General features: G+C 45.3%; 1 protein-coding gene across 1 annotated transcript in view; it reads left to right on the top strand.

The window, feature by feature from the left end:
- Positions 1-22,444, top strand: part of KCNH5 (potassium voltage-gated channel subfamily H member 5) — a 193,028-nt gene that overhangs the window by 47,736 nt on the left and 122,848 nt on the right. The window contains exons 5-7 of the mRNA XM_081909963.1: positions 768-883; positions 1,557-1,949; positions 16,624-17,053. Coding sequence (XP_081766089.1) covers positions 768-883; positions 1,557-1,949; positions 16,624-17,053 — 939 coding nt within the window. The remainder of the gene's footprint in view (positions 1-767; positions 884-1,556; positions 1,950-16,623; positions 17,054-22,444) is intronic.

Raw genomic sequence — 22,444 nt, 5'->3', positions numbered from 1 at the left:
AGGGCTGCAATTGAGCCCTGGACCTGAGGTTCCCCACTCTTGCTATAATAGCAGGGTAGTTACTCTCTGTTAACCTTCCATCCTAGACTCTACTAGCATCAAATCTAGTCCTAGCAAGGCTGGACCATTCATGGCATGCCTTGGAGGGGTGTCTCAGATGATGATCTTATATAGTTGCTGAGCTAGGATACATTTTGCCCCTTCTACTTTCCAGCTCTAAATATGATTGTCCTCTGTTTGTTCTCTTTTATGTTGGTCGAACCCCTGTAACTGCATAGTAAGATTTAAAACTCTTAAGGAAAAGAATTTTGACTACATTGATCCAAGTCCAGTTAGCTTTTTGTTGGCCAAGGAGACTGATGGAATTCATCGCTCATGGTTTCTTCCTGCATAAAATCTCACTGAATGAACCCCCAACACTTAGTTGGGTTCATTCTATGGTCTATTTTGCAGGTACTGATGAATTATCCCCTAAATCCTTGTAAATAATGCTAGATTTATGTAGGTCCCAGAGTGTGGATGGGGAAAAGATGATCAGGAAAAAAAGCTTTTCAGTTCATCAGACAATTTTTTAAATCAGTTTAATCCTACCTATAGATTAGCTAAACATTGCAGACCTTAACATTCTAAGATGGACTGTAGGAATAGCATTTGGATACCATTGCTGGCACTGGGACATTGTTGTGTCCACTATGTTCTGAATGAGAAGATGACCGATGGCCATTGCCAACCACTGAACCTCACAATGTTCCCCTTCCTCTTTGCAGGCTGGACGAAGTTTGCTCGATTGACACGGGCGTTGACGAACAGTCGGAGTGTTCTGCAGCAGCTAACACCTATGAACAAAGCCGAGGTGGTCCATAAACACTCACGGTTAGCTGAAGTAAGTGTCAGACATATGCTCTCCTCTCCTGATCTGAAACTCTGTGTGTGTGTGTGTGTGTGTGTGTGTGTGTGTGTGTGTAACATTGCAGACAGAAAGAACCACCAGCCAAAGTTTCAGGTATAAGCTGCAGGGCCACATTTCCTTTCCCAGGAAGAAAAGACCTCGTTGAGATGGAAGCAACACCAAGAAAGAGAGATAGAGAGAAAGCTTTGATTGTTCTAGGATGGAGATGGAGTAGGATGGGAAGCCAGTGGAGCAAAAGGGCAAGAATGAAAAATATTTATACTTACTCATGATGATGGTAGTGGTGGTGATAATGATTATATCTATACTATCATTAGCATTAGAAGACAAGTCCCAGCCCCAAAGATTTTACAACTTATTTATTAGATGAAGACCTCTACCCCATCCTATGTAGGAAATATATAGAGCTGCCTTATGCTGAGTCAGACCACTAGTTTATTCAGCCCAGTAATGTCTATACCTACTGGAAATGGCTTTCTAGGATTTGAGGCAAGGGGCATTCCCAATGTTACCTGGAGATTGAACCTAGAACCTTCAGCATTCTCTACCACTGAGCTGCCGTCTTTCCTTGAATTGGGTTTGTGGGAGTTCATGATGTAATGAGCAATAACCCATGTGGTAACACCTGCATATCTTTTATTTTAAGGTTCTCCAGCTGGGTTCCGATATTCTTCCACAATACAAGCAAGAAGCCCCAAAGACTCCACCACATATCATTTTACACTACTGCGCTTTCAAGACCACTTGGGACTGGGTCATCTTAATCCTCACCTTCTACACGGCCATCATGGTTCCTTACAACGTGTCCTTCAAAACCAAGCAGAACAACATTGCATGGTTGGTTCTGGATAGCGTGGTGGACGTTATTTTCCTGGTGGACATAGTCCTGAATTTTCACACAACTTTTGTTGGACCTGGTGGAGAGGTCATCTCAGATCCCAAACTCATCAGGATGAACTACCTGAAAACCTGGTTCGTGATAGACCTTTTGTCATGTTTACCTTATGACATCATCAATGCCTTTGAGAATGTGGATGAGGTAAGCAATCTCAATCTGGTTTTGCCCAGGACTGCTTGAGGTTCTGTAGTTTATAATGTTCCGAATGTGGGTCATGACCAAATGTTAGAGCACTTCCAGTTAAGCTAATTCTCTCGCACTGAAAACACTGGGAACATATGAAGCCCACAAAATCCATAGTAGGTTGAGGTAAATGCCACAAAATATGGAACAAGCTTCTGGTCTGCAATGGTGTCAGTCTTAAGAGGGAGTGTGGGGGGAAGGAAGCAGAGTTATTAGGTGAAACTCTCTTGGGTTCACCAGTTTCTGGGGCCCATTGGAACTGGTGGGGCAGAAGGCTGGGTAGGTGTAGCCAGAGCCAAGCTTTCATCCTCATTCTCCTCTCGGCTCAGTTCTACAACGAAAGCACTGAAACGAAGGAGGAGGAAGCTGACTGGTGGTGCCACCCTCTGGACTGGTTGCAAGTGGGAAAGCAGGCAGGTAGAGGCTTGTGGAAGGCAGCCTGAGATTGGCGGGGCAGCACCCCATATGCCCAAATGGACCACTATCCACTGCCTAGGTGCCAACTAGATTTTAGGTTACACCTTGGGATACTGGCCTGAAGAAAGATACAATGACCCAGTTTGCATGTAATGCATAGCTAAACAATGGCTTAGCACAAACAAATGGGTTCCCAGAGCAAAGACAGCAGCTGCTGCTCTATTCCTCCACTCCTCCTGCTTCTGCGCTATCCAGGGCTAAACCATGGTTTGGTTTAGCATTACATCTATTCCCAGGTTTGTGGGTGGTCTCACTCCAGACAAGCTGTGAACTGTAGCCAAGGTTTGCTCTTGGTTTTTTAGTTTTCATGGGGAAGACAAACCACGAACTTGGTTTCAGGTGTAACACTAAGCCAAACCATCGCTTAGTCCCACGTAACATGGCAACAGCAGGACTGAAGGAAGAGCCCAGTGGCTGGTCTTCTCAACGAACCATTGTGTTTGCTTGTTTCTGCCAAACCATGGTTTAGTGTTATTTGAAGACTGGGCCAGTGGCTGATTCCCCTTTTCTGAAAATATATAATCCAGCAATTCTCAAGATCTGTCAACAGAATGAAACAAGGCAGGTTCATTGGGAGAAAGAATAGCAGAGACCCTGTTAATTCTTATATTAGCAAAGCAGGATATTATTTTTAGATGGAACGCCAGGTTAAACAAGTCAAAAGTGGCAAAATAAGGTAGCTTTACCTGGTGGTTGGAGGGAACAGATATTCAGAATAAAGTCTGATGAAGCTAGCCTCACTCTAATATCTAAATCTGGAATTAAAATGAAAAACTGGCAACAGCTAAAAGCCGATCAACATGAAAACAACAGCCGTCAGGCCCACAGACAAAGGCTTTTAATAAGCATATTATTTAAGCATTCATTATAACACTACAGATGTCGAGCTTGACACACGAGCAGGACAAAGAGTAAATAATATGCCAAATTAAGAAGTCTTCTTTCTAAATGAAGATGCATCATCTCCTCAACATAAGGCATTAATTCACCCAGTCAAGTAACGTTTCATTTTTAATGCCCACCCTCGAGGCCTGAGCTAAAATTTTAGCATTGCTTATCGGCACCAGATTTTGTCCATGCCGAGAAAACTTGGTCTTTCAAACAGCAGCAAGAATCATTTTTGAAGGGTGATCAAGACGTGCGACCAAGAAACAGATCCATGATGTCTCCCTCGGGAGGTGATGGACTGTCCTTCCTTGGAGGTTTTTAAGCAGACGTTGGATGGCCATCTGTCATGGATGCTTTAGCTGAGATACCTGCATTGCACGGGGTTGGACTAGGGATCCCTTCCAACTGTACAATTCTATGATTCTGCTTCGGGCTGCAGCTGGGAATCTCAGGTCTAGGGGGACAGATTCTGGCCTTTTTATCTGGCATCTGGGTCTCTTCCCAAGCCATACCGCTTGGTGACCTCCCTCTTTGATCTCCCTGGGTGCTTGTTCCTGCCCGGAGTGTGTCCTTGAGCTGTGACCATGCCTGGCTGCAGGATAGGGTAAAGTGTGTGGCTGTACCCTGTTGCTCCGCCCACTTTTCCCTCAGGTCCCACCCACCACAGGCATACAGTGACCTGAAAATTGACCATAGAGGAGTCTGGCCCCTCAACTGAAAAAAAAGGCTCCCCCATCTTTGACGTAGGGCAGAAATGTCCAACAGGTTGATTGCAAGCTACTGTTCGATCGTGGAGGTGTTTTTGGTCAATCGTGGTATTAATATAAGCACTTCTAGATGGGCTTCCCCCCAAAATAAGCTCAATAACCGGAGCAGTACCTATTTATCTACTTGCACTTTGACGTGCTTTCGAACTGCTAGGTTGGCAGGAGCTGGGACAGAGTGACGGGAGCTCACCCCGTCATGGGGATTTGAACCGCTGACCTTCCGATCAGCAAGCCTAGGCTCTGTGGTTTAACCCACAGCGCCACCCGCATCCCAATGTACCCAGACTACCTTACACTGCATTTAAAACCAAAATCGCATTTGGATAAAAGCTGTTTCTCAGGCGGCTAGTCCTAGTCTTTATAACCTTTTACCATCTTCCAGAAGGCAGAAGCTGAAAGAGATCATTTCTGGGGTGCGCACTATCCTGCACTATCTCTGCAGCTTTCTTATGACACCTGGAAGCGTAGATTTGATCCAAGGTGGGAAGAGTGCACCCAATTATTCTCTCTGCAGTCTTTAAAACCCTGGACGGCATTGTATTTCCCCTGACCATTGTGACTAGTAGCCACTGATAGCCAATCTCCTCCATGAATTTGTCTCTTTCTCTTTTCAAGCCATTTAGGTTGGTGGCCATTGCTGCCTTTTGTGGGGCAAATCCCACAGTTTGACTAATATGCTGTGTGGGAAAGAGCCTCCTTTTGTCTGTGCTGAAGCAGCAAATGTTCAGCTTGCTTCGTTGGATGGTGTTAGGTTTTCGTATTATGAGATACGGGGAGAGAGAGACTTCTCTCTATCCACTTTCCTCCACACCTTACATAATATTTGTACTGCAACAATGCCCAGAATCCACAGCCGTGTTGTACAAAGCAACACAATCTGTTGTTGTGCGGATAATTCTAAATACATATTCATCTTTTGGCAGCCTGTGATGTTTCCATTGGCAGCTGCCTTTGTGTTACTGCTAGGGCTGTATTGCTTAACTAACTCTTCTGTTCTAGTCTACAAAAGGCATGCAAACATACGCACACAGCTACAAATAAACATAGTTTGGGGAAAGAAAGAAAGAAAGAAAGAAAGAAAGAAAGAAAGAAAGAAAGAAAGAAAAGCAGGAATGGGGGGGGGGGATCCACAGTGTGGAAACACAGTCCCTGGAGGTGAATTCAGAGTTTGCATCCTAGAATTGTAGAGGTTTATATGACTTGTACCATGGGTGCTTCCTGGTGACTCGTTTATTGAGCCTTCATCCTGATTGGTTTGCAGGGAGATTAGAGAATGTTGACTATTTAACAAACCTTCACTCTGATTTGTGGGGAGGTTAGATGACGTTGCATCAAAGTATGGGTTATCCCATGTGTTTCCTCCTCAGTTTCCTTATCAAAGAAAAATCCGATCATTTAGGGGGAGGGGTTTTTGTGCAATCAACTATAATTGTGCAACCTGAATTTCCTGGTAATTTGTGCGAATCCCACCGGAAAATAATGGCAGGCTATGACTCAGCCAATGCACAACCCTCTGGTGAGCTGGTGTAGTCTTGTGATTAGGAAACATGGCTAAAAAGCAGGGGCTCTTGCCTCTTATATTGACCCTGCAATGGATACACAACAGTATTATTTGTTTATTTTTACATTTGGCTATTAAGGTTCTGTCCTTCCCTTTCTCTCAGAGGAGCCTGGTACAGCAAACAATTAAACTGCAAAGCAATATAATTTGCAGGGTTTCTAAAACACAACTGAGCACACAAACACACAAACAATTTTATATTTGTTCTTAATGCTGATCGTTGGTGATTGCAATGGTGACAACAACAACAACAAGCGGAACTGAGTAGTTTGGAAGGCTGTGGACTCTCCTTCCTTGGAGGTTTTTAAAGAAAGTTTGGATTCCACCAGGGGTTCTTTAGCTGGTGATTCCTGTATTGCAGGGACTAGATGAAGCTCTGCGCCCAACTCTACAATTCCATGTTTCTATGAATAATAATAATGCATATTTGTTTTCCATTGATCTGTGGATTTTAGCCATGTCTTTGCCATAATTTTATTTGTAGACAGTTTGGAGGGCCTTTTGACCAAGCATTTAATACCTTTTCTAAATAGAAAGATCAAGGCCCACAATAGCGAAATAATTTCAACGTTGCCAGGAGCAGTATTTTTCAGCCATGAGTGAACAGGATTCTCTCCCCCGCCCCATTCCACCCAAATGTTAATACTGAGGGAGACAGACACACCTCACCAAGAACTGTATTCCACAGATGAGGAACTGCCACCGCTAAGACCCTGCCATCGTGGCACCACCAGCAGAGAATGGCATTCGGGGTGGGGTAGGGGATGGCTGTGGTCTAAACCACTGAGCTTCTTGGGCTTGCCAATCAAAAGGTTGGCGGTTCGAATCCTCGTGACGGGGTGAGCTCCCGTTGCTCTATCCCAGCTCCTGCCAACCTAGCAGTTCGAAAGCATGCCAGTGCGAGTAGATAAATAGGTACCGCTCCGGTGGGAAGGTAAACAGCATTTCCGTGCACTGCTCTGGTATCGGTGTTCCGTTGCACCAGAAATGGATTAGTCATGCTGGCCACATGACCCAGAAAAACTCTCTGCAGAGCGGACAAACGCCGGCTCGCTCAGCCTGTAAAGCGAGACTCGCAACTGTAAAGCGAGTGCCGCACCCCCAGAGTAGTTCGCAACTGGACTGAACGGTCAGGGATCCCTTGACCTTGACCTTTAGGGGATGGTAACCCTTTGGCTAAGCACCGCAGTGGCAAATGGAGCTATCATATCTTTGGAAGGAAATTTAGGTCAACACACTTCTGAAGACTCCTCACTATCTGGTGCACAATGTTATCTAGCTATAGAGAAATGGAGAATCGTGGCTCTGTCGTATGGAGGAAATGGGATTTGAGTACAGTACTTAGATTCAGAAGGGAAGTTCTGCAGTGATTTTGATGCCAGCAAGGAGATGTAGCTTTACCTGGCAGAAGATGCTGAGACAAGAAGATAATAGAGAGCTTAGAGGAATTTGGACAATCTGACAAGTACTGCAAACAGTACAAGGAGGAGGAAAAAACCAAATCCACATAGCAATGGAGAGCTACATTGACATGGTAAATGAGAGATTAGGTGTAAGACAGAAGAACTATGAGGAAGACAGCAGAACTGCGTGGATGAATATTTTCACAGAAATGATGCGTGGTGCCAAATGCAGAGAGGAGCATTTCTTTTGCTTCCTAATGACCAGTAGTGGACAGATGATGTTTCTGGAACAGGGCACAGCCCTACCATGCAAGTGGAGGAGGCTGCTTCAGGTGGCAGAATTCAGAGGGATAGGAGAAGGAAGAAATCGATGGCTAAATGTTGCTGTGATGTTTAAAAGTATCACCTCAAACATAAGTACTACTACTACTACTACTACTAATTTATTATTTATACCCCGCCCATCTGGCTGGGTTTCCCCAGCCACTCTGGACAGCTTCCAACCGAATATTAAAAACAATACAGCATCAAACATTAAAAACTTCCCTAAACAGGGCCACCTTCAGTTGTCTTTTAAAAATAAAATAGTTGTTTATTGCCTTGACATCTGCCGGGAGGGCGTTCCACAGGGCAGGCGCCACTACCGAGAAGGCCCTCTGCCTGGTTCCCTGTAACTTGGCTTCTCACAGTGAGGGAACCGCCAGAAGGCCCTTGGCGCTGGATCTCAGTGTCTGGGCTGGATGATGGGGGTGGAGATGCTCCTTCAGATATACAGGACTAATGCCGTTTAGGGCTTTAAAGGTCAGCACCAACACTTTGAATTGTGCTTGGAAACGTAAGGGGGGGGGGAACAGGTGCTGCTCTTGAGGTAACAAAGCGTCTTGGGCCACAAAGTTCTGGAGGAAGCTGAAAATAATTGCTCAGCAGCTTTTGATGACTAGAAGATTTGTTTTTTAAAGAGCCTTGATGGCTCGTGGTTCCTAGCTGTTACATATATGCTTGACCGGGATGAGGGTGGTGGCTGGTGAGAAAAAGTTGAATGTTGAAATGTATCAGAAAAAAAGACCTAGTCTAGTCAAAGGTCCTTCCGGTCATAGAGGCAGTGTGTACCTCCATAAACAAAGGTGGATTAAAAGGACCCCAGACTACATACTTGATCCTTTAGGGGGAGTGCAACCCCACCCAGAAAAACGTTGAATATCACATCTTTCTATAAAACATCCAACTATCTGAAAATACACCTTATCCCATACTACCTGCCCATGCATTAAGATCAGGAGATGAGATCTACTTGGTTGTCCAAGCAGATACAAGATTTGGAAGCCCAGAGAAGAGCCTTTTCAGTGGTGGCCCCTCGCATGTGGCACTCCCTCCCTACTGAGGTGTGTCTGGCCCTGTCTCCTTATACCCATTAGGCAGCTGGTTAAGGCTCACCCTTTCTGCTGGGCATTAGTAGGAGGAAACATCTGATTAAACAAATGGATTTGTTTCGGTTGCTGGGACTGGTAATTGCTATTTGGAGATTGGTTATGCAAATGTTATTTTTAAGGATTGTGCTATTCCTTGATTGTATGTATTCCTTTTATCTGATTTGCCTTTTTTTTGCAAACCACCCTGTCATGTGTGCAAAAGGCGGTATATAAATAATCAAAATAAATGAATCCAAAGCTGGCCCTATTGTTAGACAGAGTGAGGCTGGTGCCTTTGGCACCTAATTGGGGGGTTGGGTCTTATGAAAGGGCTAGTTATTTAATTTATCATCATTGTATTTTTACTGCCGGGGAATGGTGGAGTGATTTGTGGGATTATCTGCCTCAGGTGCCAAAATAACTTGATTTGCCTTGGACATTACATATCTTGACTGTTTGTGTGTATTTGTTGCTTTGCTGCAGGCAGCAAAATGTATTGGGCAAGCCCTGGCTTCCTTGGCTGGTTGTTTGAAGGAAGTTTCTGCTTGCCACCAGGTGAACAGCAACTTATGAAGCCTGGTTAGGATACAGGAGACCAGTTCTCAGGGAAACTGGCTTCTGTTGCTGATTTGATGGATGTACATGTAGCTTGCTTCATTTCCTCAGCAGCAGCTCAGAAGACCTCAGTGTATTAAGGTTCCCTGTGAAAACCATGAGAAGCCTTACAAATGGAAAACCAACACAATTAGCTCTGAAGTACTCCCATTTCCTATAGCTTCCTGAGAAAGTGCTACTTCTGCTTAAGCCCTTGAAGGAAAGTTTATGAGCATTGATTCCTGTATGCTATAGAAGAGGGCAATGAATTCTGAGTGGAATAAATATATATGCCATGGGTGGAGAACCTGTGGTTCTCCAGGTGTTGCTGGACTCCAGCTCCCACCATTCCTGACCATAGACCATGCTGGCTGATGGGAGTTGGATGTCTCTAGAAGCTCCTTTTATTGTGGTACATAAGGATGTGGTACATTGTAGGAAGTGGCCTCACACCCAGTCTGACCACTGGTCATAGCTGTCAACTTACAGATTTGAAAATAAGGGACCAGCAGCCTCGAAAATAAGGGATCAGTAGCCAAAATAAGGGATTTTAGTCAACCAGCTCCCGAGCCAAAGGCAGAAAGCCCAGCCAGGAGCCAAAGAAGCCTCAAGCGGTGGTTCCCACAGTGCAGCAACCCAGCAAAGGGGATGCAGCAAGGAAAACCACCGTCACCTCTCCGCTGGGAAGCGCTGAGCAAAGGAGAGTTCCCAGGCAACACGGCCAATTTGATTGGCACAAGGCATGCAAGCGCCACCCCCCCAGTCATCCTTAGACTCCTTATTGGGTGAGCAACGCAGCCAAGCAACACAGTTGGAGCCTCCCTCCTCCTTGGCCGGCAGGGAGGGAGGGAGAGGAGCTGCTTCTTTTGAAACCCGGGAAATTTAAGGGACATCATCAATAAGGGACAGCAGCAGGACACAGCTCTGGGATAAAGGACTTTCCCACCAAATAAGGGACTGTTGACAGCTATGCCATTGGTCCTTCTAGCTCAGGGGTCAGCAAACTTTTTCAGCAGGGGGCCGGTCCACTGTCCCTCAGACCTTGTGGGGGGCCGGACTATATTTTGAAAAAAATATATGTATGAATTCCTATGCCCCACAAATAACGCAGAGATGCATTTTAAATAAAAGGACACATTCTACTCATGTAAAAACATGCTGATTCCTAGACCATCCGTGGGCCAGACTTAGAAGGTGATTGGGCCAGATCTGGCCCCTGGGCCTTAGTTTGCTTACCCATGTTCTAAATATTGCCTACACACAGTGGCGTAGCGTGGGTTGTCAGCACCTGGGGCAAGGCAAGTAATTTGCGCCCCCTAACACGTGGATTTGCACCCCCTAGCCCATGGATTTGCACCCCCTAACCCTTACCCCAGATGTTGCGCCCGGTGCAGCCGCCCCCCTGCACCCCCCACGCTACGCCACTGCCTACACAGAGGCAGTAGCTTTCCAGGTCTTTAGGCAGTTCCCCCAGTCTTACTGGGAGATGCCAGGGATTGAACCAGAAATGCTCTGCATGCAAAGCAGATGTTCTACCACTGAGCTCCATCCCTCCCTTGAATTTCAGCAGATGCAACTTTTCCTGTAAGTGGGACCAACACCCCCTTGGCTTCATCACTATGACACAGGAGCCCCTTTCATTCTGAGACTGAATCTGTGGCTTCCTTAACTCTAAAAACAAAGTGGAGCGATCTAGTGAAAGAGGCACCGTTCCCAGTGATGTGTGTCTTCTGATTTCGTGCAACTCTTAATGCCGTTGGGTGTTCAGTAGTCTACTATCTGCCAGTGCTAAGCTGGTGTGGGGTGGAGAATACTTAAAAAGATGGGATGGGATGAATATTCTATGGAGAGCCGGAGGGAAAGGAAAATTTAGTTTGTACAAGTTGCTCTTAGGCAATCCCCAGAGACAGACCGCAAAAAGTTTGCAGAGGTAGCCTGGGGGTGAAGTGAGCCTGAAGCATTTGTTTAGTGTCTCAGTTTATGTAAGATTTATAACCGAGCATTTAAGCTATAGGATATTTAATTTGAATTACCCTTCTCAGACACTTCCCTCCCTCAAATGCACTGTATATGTTAATGGGGAAACAGATGTTGGTTGCACAATATTTAATTTCAAATCCTATGTGAGAGAGACATGCTAACAACTGACAGCTTTAAACTGAAGGCTCGTTCGGCCTCTGAAATGTCACAGGGGACCATTGTTGATCCCTCGTTTCCCCTTGGTATTGGGCCACGAGGAGTGGTGTGGCGGCAGAAAAGAGAAGGGAATTTTGCTCAGGAAACAAGGGAAATGAAGTAATCCTTTTGGACGCCGGCTTAGAAGAAAGCTGACGGCAGCAAAGCTGATTTGTAACATTTGCTGCTGTACACAGCGGGGAATTGGTAGAGGAGGAAAACGGCATAATGCTTGGAGCATCTCCAGAATGGTAATCAAGATGCAGCATGGGAAGAAGAGGGGGAGACAGGGAATAATCCACATTGCAGTGCGCAAAGGGATTCTGCGCTGCTGAATGAGCTGCTGTGAAGTTAGGGAACAGTGGGCAAAGGACCTCTTGTTGCCATTGGCTGAGCAACTCAGGGCCTCAGAGAGAGCAGGGCAGGAAGGAAGAAAGAGTAGGGTAGGACAAAAACAGGGAGAGTGAGGTCAATAGAAGGAAAGGCAAGGAGAGGGGCAAAGAAAACAAAAGTCCTGGGAATGCAGGAAGCCCAGGAAAGGGGGGTTGGGGCAAAGAGAGGAACAAAGGCTGGAAGGAGAAGTTTGTAAGGGAAAGGAAGACTCAGAAGAAGAAAGGGAGCTCAAAATCGTATAGTCAAAGTCTCCTGGTCTTCTCAGTCATTGGTGGAAAATGGTTGAAGGGAAAAGAAGCTGGATACTTTTTCTGGTGCGGCACTGCTACTTCTGCCACTGGTGTGATGTGCTCGTTGCAGTGAGAAAAAGCTTGCTGCCACGTTTTCAACCAGCTGTATCGTATTAAACAATAATCTAGGCTGCATATGAGCAACGCAACAGCAAAGTGTTCCTTCTCCTAGAAGGGACCCCCGACTGCCCACCGAATTCATGGGACATTCAGCTTTTCTGCTCCCATCTAAGCAGATGCTTCTGTGCTCCGCATGTACTGGAGATTCCCTGGTACTAAAGTATCAGTTGAACACTAGAGGAGCCCAAATGAACCACACAACAATGGAGAGCAGTGCTTATGGTGCAGCACTCAATCTACTTAAATTGCTGCATCGCAGCAGTCATACCCAAAGTGAGCTCAGGTCTCCCAGCTATATGTAAATTCTGGCTCTGAGATCACATTGCTCATTCCTTAGGCTGGCCCCAAATTTGGCTTTCCAAAGGAAGGCCACTAGAGCTTTGTAGCGTAAGTGCACTTAATCATTTACCTTGAAATGAAATCTCTCTGAATGAAGAGGGGGGATCCTTGAATATGTATGCTGCTAACATTAACACCAGAAAAGAAGGATTAAAGAGCTCATGGGGCTTTAGGGGCTAAGCTCTTTATAAGTCGCTCAACTTGAAATGTCTCTCTCTGTGGGTTCATTTGCTTGCAGAATTCCCACCCGCTTATGATTTACGGCTCTCAGCAGTCATGCAAACACTTTAAGTGTCAATTGTGGACAGAGGTGGGCCGGGGAATCTCCAAGCTCCAAAGCCCACCTGTCCCACAGTGACTTCTCCTTTCACACGCATTTCTTTCTTTAGATTTGTCAGGTAGGGTAAATAGCTGGTTTTTCTCTTTTATATAAAAAAAAAATATATATTGATGTTTCAAAGATTATACAAAAAGAAAAAACAAAATATAACAAAAATACAAAAAATACAAAACTAAAACAATTTAAAAACACATAAAATTCCATTCACTTATTTTCTTTTAACTTACTTCCCAGACCTCCTCATACCTCCCCTTTTTGTATCCCAATTCAAATTATTAATTCAGCAAATCCTCGCCATCAGTTTTCACTTAATTTTCAACCTTTCTTTCTCCCCCCCCAATTTATCTTATTCATTACAGCTGAAAACCACTTAATTTCTAACCAACATCATTCTAGCATTCACTAATTTTGTAGTATTTCCCAAGATAGTCCTTAAATTTCTTCCAGTCTTCTTCCGCCGTCTCTCTTCCCTGGTCTCGGATTCTGCCAGTCATTTCTGCCAATCCCATGTAGTCTATCACCTTCATCTGCCATTCTTCCAGAGTGGGTAGATCTTGTGTCTTCCAATACTTTGCGATGAGTATTCTTGCTGCTGTTGTTGCGTACATAAAAAATGTTCTATCCTTCTTTGGCACCTTCTCTTGGGGCTGGACTTGCCTCTTTGTGTCCAGTTCTGTGGGCACTTGAGGGTTTGCAAGGGAAACAGGCAGCGTCCAGTCACAAGTCCAAACTAAGCAGAAAACTTTCAGGACCTTGGAGAGCTCCAAGGGGCCCTGCTAAGAGAAGTTGTCCCTGCAGGGAGCCGGAGCCAACAGGGTCTGAACTGGCAGTGACTGACCAGGAATGAAACCTCATAATAGGCAGCTCAACAAAGATGTTGAACCACTGTGCAGCAGCTGTGAAAAGGGCACATTCCATTTAAGGAGTCATTAGGAGAGGAACTGAAAATAAAATTGTCAATATCATAATGCAATTATACAAAGCTATGGTGTGGCTGCACTGGGAATACTGTGTGTACTGTGTACAGTTCTGGTTGCCTCACCTCAAAAGGGATATTGCAGAGTTGGAAAAGCTTCAGAAAAGGACAGCCAAAATGATCAAAGGGAAAGGTAACAACATCTGGGGCTTTTTAGTTTAGAGAAAACGCAAGTGAGGGGAGACATGATAGAGTTCTCTCTCTCAGAACCCTGGAAGTCATTGGCACTAAAAGATCACAGATCTACATAGGGATCGTAGAATTGTAGAGTTGGAAGGGACCCTAAGTATCATCTAGTTCCAACTCCCTGCCATGCAGGAATATGTAGCTGTCCCTTACGGGGATCAAACCTGTAACCTTGATACTATCAGCACCATGCTCTAACCAACTGAGCTATCCTACTGCCAAAGAGAATTAAGCAAATTCATGGAGGATAAGGCCATAAATGGCTACCAGACATGGTGGCTTTGTCCTGCTCCCACAGTCTCAGTATGCCTCTGACTACTAGCTGCTGGGAGTTGCAAGTGGGAAGAATGCTGTTAGGCTCCTGCTTGTGGGCTTCCTCCACAGGCACCAGGTTGGCCACTGTGAGGATGCTGAATGAGGTGGGCTGTGGCCTGATTCAGCAAGCTCTCGTTAGGTTCTTATGAAGCCTCATGTAGGCCAATCAGGCCTGAAGTGGGGGTAGGCTTTGCCTTAGAGCAGTGTTTCCCAACCTTGGGCCTCCAGCTGTTTTTGAACTACAACTCCCATCATCCCTGACTAGCAAGACCAGTGGCAAGGGATGATGGGAATTGTAGTCCAAAAACAGCTGGAGGCCCAAGGTTGGGAAACACTGGCTTAATGTACTGGGGATGAAAAATAGCAAAATGTGTGGGACGTTTTTTTTAAAGAAGAAGAAGAAACATTGCAGACAAATAAAGGAGCTTCAGTTTGACTCCTGTACTGAAATAAACTCCAGTGTTTTACAGGTTTGTAATATAATTATCCAAGATTTTGACTAGACTGATTCGATAATGATGTGTAGAAAAGGGCAATTTAAACTTGGCATGGGAAGAAGGAACACTTGCCTCGTTGCTTCCTGCTAAATGAAACATCTTCAGCTGTTGAATCGCTCCCCCCCTTTTTTTTTTTGCTGTGGAATTCGTTTGCCGGAGCGCTCCTGCAGTGAGTCAGTAATGATTCCGAATGCAAGAGCTAGTTATTTATAATTTAGACTGTAATTAATTATGAGCCCGTGGCTCCCTCTCCTTTCACGTACAACTTCCAGCATAAGGCATATGGTCACTTAAAGATGAAAGAACAACAGCGTCGAAGGGGGGGAAAACAAAACACTTCTGTAAAGCAATTGCATGTGGTTGATACCGTTCAGCAATCACCATGATAGTTAATTAGTCTTCAGTGGCTAGACATATGTTCAGTTGAGAACCATGTAGGAAGGCAAGATTATGTGATCTGACCATCTTCAGTTATTCAGAATCTCAGAAGAACATAGGAAGATCCCCTCTCTTTCAGAACCACAGTCTTATAGAAACAAATGAAATCAACTCACTTTTAAAGCACCACTAACTCAAGCTCCAAGTGGGTGGAAGCCCAAGCGAATCTTTACGTTGCTGAGCTTTTCCATGCCAGGGCTAAGTTTTGCATTCCTGGTGGCTCAAAATATTCCACATACCATAAATATTAGAGGAACATTACAGGTCTTCTTCAGCAGAAAGTGCAAAATCCAGCCTTTGTTCTTGGCAGCAGAAGAGTTCCGTGTTTCTGTTCATTTTTAGTCAATGTCCTGGGCATTAATTAGCATTCATACAGAACTAAGCAAACAATCCACAATGGGGGGGGGGGGATTTTAATTCCCTGGGGACCAGTTGGGAAGCTCACATGTTCCCAAGGCAAACAAAGAAAGGAAGGAAGGAATCTGTGCAAATTCAGAGCTTTCTCAAACCAACTAGCCAACAGTATAAGCAAAGTCTTTTCTAACAAGCCCTGCTTACTGTTCCCCTATCATCTGTTTCCAAAATAGCTCATCAGCAAAGCATCTATTTTGTATGTGGGAGGTCCCAAGTTCAATCCCTGACATCTCCAGTGAAAACGAAAACAAAATCTTCTGAGGATGGGAGGACCTGCCAATATTGGTTCTCTCATGGTTCCCAATTCACATTTCTGCAGCAATATGCATATTTTTTTTTCACAGTAAAAAGATCACATGAAAATTCTTTATCATTTTTGTGTGAATATCTCCTCATAAACTTTTTTTTTGTCTGCAGTTTTGACTAAAGCACACATTTTTGCAAGCAATTTCCTCTAATGTGATGAACGTTTAATGTTGTGTTTTAATTGTTTTAGCCCACCCTGGGATCTTAGGGTGAAACAAAAATGATAAGAGAATCATAGAATCATAGAATTGTAGAGTTGGAAGTGTCCCCAAGTATCATCAAATCCACACACACACACACACACACACACACACGCACACACACTTCAATTCCGGAATCTCAGCTAAAGCATCCATGACAGATGGCCATCCAACCTCTGCTTAAAAACTCCCAAGAAAGGATAATTGCATAATATGGAGCTAAAGCGTATAAGTAATTATTGTATGTTGATTTCACTAACACATTCATTTTTGTGCACCATTTCCTCTAATATACGTATTTCCGTAAACACTGCTTGATTGGAGAACTGCATTGCAAAATTCAATGATGTGTGAATTTCAGAGGAAGGCTATGTTTCAGTACTTGTGTTGTTTTCAGAAATTGTGGGTTTAAAAGATTTGCCTGTGAATGTGAACTGAATCGAATTTCTCCCCCACCCCTACTCCCAGATGCCTCAGCGCAAACAAGAGCACGTGGTGTTTATCATTTTGCAAGTGAGTAAAGCTTTCCCTCCTTCCTTCTTAGGGTATCAGCAGTCTCTTCAGTTCCTTAAAAGTGGTGCGTCTCCTGCGACTGGGCCGCGTGGCCAGGAAGTTGGACCATTACCTGGAATATGGTGCTGCGGTTTTGGTGCTGCTGGTCTGTGTCTTTGGACTAGTAGCCCACTGGCTCGCTTGTATATGGTACAGCATCGGGGACTACGAGGTCATCGATGAAATCACCAATACCCTCAAGAAGGACAGCTGGCTCTGCCAATTGGCGGAGAGCATTGGAACGCCATATCGGTACAACTCTACGGGATCAGGGCAGTGGGAAGGAGGACCCAGTAAAGACTCGCTTTATATCACTTCCCTCTACTTTACCATGACAAGCCTTACCACAATAGGATTCGGGAACATAGCTCCGACCACCGATGGAGAGAAGATCTTCTCAGTGGCCATGATGATGGTGGGCTGTAAGTAGGATGGTCAATTTTCTCCTCTTTGCATTTCTCATAATTGGTTTTCCTTACGGGTTCTCTTTTTGCATGGGACTGGTGCATCGTCGCAACTGAATCATGAAAGCTGGGCTCCTTGCATTAGCACCGAGTGGTCGGGAGTTTGGTCTGTAGACGTTTGACTCAGTTTTGGGGGTAGGGAAGCTGTCCTGGAGGTCTAATCTGTCGCCCTCTGCAGGGGTAGAGCAAATCTCAAGCTCAGGGGCCAAATATGGGCTTGTGGGCAGTGGCTAGACCTACATTTTGGGGTCTCTGAAGCTTGATTTGTTATGGGGCCCTCTTCTCAACCAGCAATGAGGTCTGGGTAACCACTGCTATCTTCTTCAATGGTAGATCAGCACTTAAAAAACAAACTACTAAGTCTCAGCTTTTGCTTAATCTTGCTGTATTGTGACACCCCACTATTGACTCTCAAATTTTAGGACTCTTGAAATACATGCAACAACAAAAAATGATCAATTTAAGTTGTGCCTCTCAAATTGGGTCTATGTTTTTAAGCAATGTGAAGTTGCTTCTGGGGCCCCTCCATGATTAGGGGCCCTGTAGCTTAATTAGTTTCAAAACATCTCTGCCCCTGTCAATGTAGACAATACAAAAACACCAATGGCCTAGCTTTGTATAAGGCAGATTCCTAAGGGAGAGGTTGTCCTCAGTGCTAGGATGAGCTGAAGGTCTTAGATCCAAGAGGAGGGACCAAGAACGGGGTTAGGCCTTGTCCTCTGGTGTGACAGGAGGCTAAGAATGCTCTGAGGGTTGTGGTCTTGTGGAGAGAAGTGAACAGGAGAATAGCTCAAAGTCCTCTCCCTAGTGCAACTGGTCGGTTGGATAGCACCTCTAATTAGAAGAGTGACTAGTGGGGTGCCACAGGGTTCTGTCTTGGGCCCGGTCTTATTCAACATCTTTATCAACGACTTGGATGATGGACTCAAGGGCATCCTGATCAAATTTGCAGATGACACCAAACTGGGAGGGGTGGCTAACACCCCAGAGGACAGGATCACACTTCAAAACGACCTTGACAGATTAGAGAACTGGGCCAAAACAAACAAGATGAATTTTAACAGGGAGAAATGTAAAGTATTGCACTTGGGCAAAAAAAATGAGAGGCACAAATACAAGATGGGTGACACCTGGCTTGAGAGCAGTACATGTGAAAAGGATCTAGGAGTCTTGGTTGACCACATACTTGACATGAGCCAACAGTGTGACGCGGCAGCTAAAAAAGCCAATGCAATGTCAGACCTCACCTGGAGTACTGTGTCCAGTTCTGGGCACCACAGTTCAAGAAGGACACTGACAAACTGGAACGTGTCCAGAGGAGGGCAACCAAAATGGTCAAAGGCCTGGAAACGATGCCTTATGAGGAATGGCTAAGGGAGCTGGGCATGTTTAGCCAGGAGAAGATGAAGTTAAGGGGTGATATGATAGCCATGTTCAAATATATAAAAGGATGTCACATAGAGGAGGGAGAAAGGTTGTTTTCTGCTGCTCCAGAGAAGCGGACACAGAGCAATGGTTCCAAACTACAAGAAAGAAGATTCCACCTCAACATTAGGAAGAACTTCCTGACAGTAAGAGCTGTTTGACAGTGGAATTTGCTGCCAAGGAGTGTGGTGGAGTCTCTTTCTTTGGAGGTCTTTAAGCAGAGGCTTGACAACCATATGTCAGGAGTGCTCTGATGGTGTTTCCTGCTTGGCAGGGGGTTGGACTCGATGGCCCTTGTGGTCTCTTCCAACTATGATTCTATGATTCTGTGAATCCTGTTTATACAACCACAGCCATGTTGCAGCATCAGTGCATCTCTCTAGCCCTGTGGCTCCCGAACCTTTTAAAGCCACTTTCCCCTTGGTCCCATAAACACATCCCCAGTGCCTGCTACTCTATGAAAAGCATTATTCAGAATAGTGGTTTCCATGACCCACTAAAAAAGGTAATAACACAATGAAATTCAGAACAGTAAAGATTAATTGCACATTTATTCAAAATCCAATTAAAACTGTTTAGCTTAATTAATTCAACAAAGCTCTTGAGCTGGATCCAGTGATAACAGGTTTTAAAAGTATGATACTCATTTACCCCTCTGGCACCCATCCCATCTCTGTCCCCTTGCCTCTTAGTGCCCCACTAGGAAATCCCCCGCCCTGGGGTCGCTACCACTATTGGGAACTATTGATCGAGCCAATTATTTTATTTCACCTGCTCTTAAAATGTCTTTACTGGTTTAAAATGGCACACCATGCCCCAGCTCATCGAAGGTCCAGCTGAAATAATTTTGATGGCTTGGAAATGACGTTGGTGTCGGAGGCGTTCCAGTGAGTTCTCGAAAAATGGGCAAAGGCTTTGCTGCTTGGGCTGGGTTTGCGAAGGCGACATCTATTTTTATCAGCTAAGAATGGAATCCCATGTTGCCACCATGGGAGCTGGAGGCAAGTGAGACGGTTTCTAGACACAATAGATTGTAGGGGTTCTTCTCCTCCCTGCTTTCATTTTTTGTGGCAGATCTGCAGCTCCTCTTAGAGCATCCTTAAATCTGACAGGACAAAGGAGACTCATTTCTTCTTCTGTGTGCTCTCAAAGCAGCAGCGATTCCGCTGGATGAGACTCTTCAAACCATAGTATAGTTTTGAGTGGCTGGGAAATGCTGTCGCAAGGTTGTGTGGATGGATGTAAGGCATGCTGATAGGATTCAGGAAGGAGCAGATCACAATTTTAACTGCTTGATGTGTCGCCATGCCTTGCATAGTTTAGGGAAAAGGCGAGCAAGAGGACGTGAAAGAGGGGTCTGGAATTATGCATGGTGTCGAGAGACCTTTATTTTCTCCCCCTCTCTCAACTCAGGGACATCCAGTGAAGGTGAATGTTAGATGATTCAGGACAGACAAAGGGATGATTAAACAGATGGGGTCCCTAGCTTGATCCAGCAGGATTTTCTTATGCTCTGATGTTCTCATGCTTTGCATCCAGGCAGAACATCTTGTGACACATTAAGCCCAAATCAGTCCATAAGCCATGTGGCATGCTCCGTCTCATACCCCTTGTCCTATTTGACCCTGTGTGTGCATGGGGACTGCATATCAATATGACTTATCCACCCCCCACCCCACGAAAAGGTTGTGGTTGTTAACTAAAGGATCTTGGGTCTTTGAGCTAGGAAAACTGTGTGAGACCTTGGAGACCGGCTGTCAGTCTGAGTAGACAATATCAGGCTGGTTGGACTGATGGCATGGCTCGGTACAAGTCAGCTCTGTCTGCTATAGAGCACGTGGCTTTGGTACAGGAGGTTCCACGTTTACTCCCCACCAGCTCCAGTTTAAGGGGGGGATCTCTAATGGGGAATAGACGAGTTCGAGGAGGATCTCAGTGGTCATGATGGCGATGGTCTAGCTCCAGAATCAGGGGTAGCATGCCAGTTGAACACCCATTGCTGAAGAACAACAATGGCTGAAGGATCTGCTTGTAGGCTTCCCATCTGTTATCTAGCTGGCCAACTGGGGGAAGCAGGATGCTGAATTAGATGGGTCTTTGATCTCTGGTAAAGCAGGGCTGTAAAGGTAAAGGTAAAGGGACCCCGACCATTAGGTCCAGTCGTGGACGACTCTGGGGTTGCGGCGCTCATCTCACTTTATTGGCCGTGGGAGCTGGCATACAGCTTCCTGGTAATGTGGCCAGCATGAATAAGCCACTTCTGGCGAACCAGAGCAGTGCACAGAAATGCCATTTACCTTCCCGCCGGAGCGGTACCTATTTATCTACTTGCACTGTGACATGCTTTCGAACTGCTAGGTTGGCAGGAGCAGGGACCGAGCAACGGGAGCTCACCCCGTCACGGGGATTTGAACCGCCGACCTTCTGATCAGCAAGTCCTAGGCTCTGTGGTTTAACCCACAGCGCCACCCGCATCCCTGTAAGCAGGGATTTCCATATGATCTAAGTAATACTGGGCAAAACTCCCACCCCATGAAGGTCTGTCAATACTTGGCTGCAGAGCTGCATTCACTTGAATGGGTTACAAGTCACACTGGCCTGCTTGAGGGTGTCATTTTTTCATAACCACTTCACCCTTTTACAAATTGGAACTTGCTGCATTGTCTCTTTCTTTCTTTCTTTCTTTCTTTCTTTCTTTCTTTCTTTCTTTCTTTCTTTCTTTCTTTCTTTCTTTCTTTCTTTCTTTCTTTTTTAAAACAAAACAAAACCCAGTGGACACTTTGAGCCCATTGTTTCAAAACAGCTGACTGCAAAAATAAAAAGTGAAATAAAATTAAAAAGAAAGAAAGAAAGAAGAACCAAGAGGTATGTGAGCAGCCTGGGGATATTGTGCTAGTTTGTGCAAAACCTTTTCAGCTGACCTCGGAAATGTTCAGATGGCTATGCTCTGCCTCTACAGTTAGAGGGTCCAGCTCTTCAAACTTTTGCTTATTTTGGAATTCAGCACTGCAAATGAACGTCACTCAGCAGAAGAGCATCTGCTTGGCATGTAGAAGGTCCCAGGTATAATCACAACATCTCCAGGTAACGCTGGGAGAGGATCCTCTCTGAAATCCTGGAAAGCCACTGCCAGTCAGTGTAGACCAAGTGTTTCCCAAACTTAGGTCTCCAGCTGTTTTTGGACTACAACTCCCATCATCCCTAGTTAACAAGACCAGTGGTTTGGGATGATGGGAATTGTAGTCCCAAAACAGCCCAAGTTTGGGAAACAATGGTGTAGAGCAAAACTGATCTGGATACTGACTTCGCAGTAAGAAGGCAGCTTCCTCTTTCCCTGTCTTTGGCTATTGGCTTTGCTGCTGCTCTGAGGGTAGAGTTGATTGTTCTGCTTGCAAAGCGAACATGTCTTTTGCTTTCCTCTCTGGAGATGTTCATTGTGCGGGGGATTAAATTCCTTGTTGTGCTTGCAAGTGGGCCGTTGAACCTCCATTTGCAACACGGTGATGAATAGGCCCGGCTAGAAGCATCTGTTGTAATAGGATAAGCGATGCCAAACCGGCACGCGGCGTGCAGATGGTTCTGCACAAAGGAGAACCTGATGTCCCAAAACAATTATGGCAAAAGGGACCATTTGTAAAGTGGGATGAGATGGTTCTTCCTTCCTCTCTCTGCCGCCACTCCTGCACCTTCCAGTTGCATCTCCAGAAGTTGGAAGTTGGAAGGAGGAAGGGAAATGGAAATCAGCTCCCCCCCCCCCAAAAAATAGAGCAAGCATAGGCAAACTCTGGCCTGCCAGATGTTTGGGACTACAATTCCCATCATCCCTGACCACTGGTCTTGTTAGCTAGGGATGATGGGAATTGTAGTCCCAAACACCTGGAGGCTACTTCAGCCTATGCCTGAAATAGAGCAAGGGAAAAAACC

The sequence above is a fragment of the Podarcis melisellensis genome (assembly GCF_964234715.1).
Source record: "Podarcis melisellensis genome assembly, chromosome: 1".
NCBI classification, from domain to species: Eukaryota; Metazoa; Chordata; class Lepidosauria; order Squamata; family Lacertidae; genus Podarcis; species Podarcis melisellensis.
This window is presented reverse-complemented; position numbering and strand designations above follow the sequence as displayed.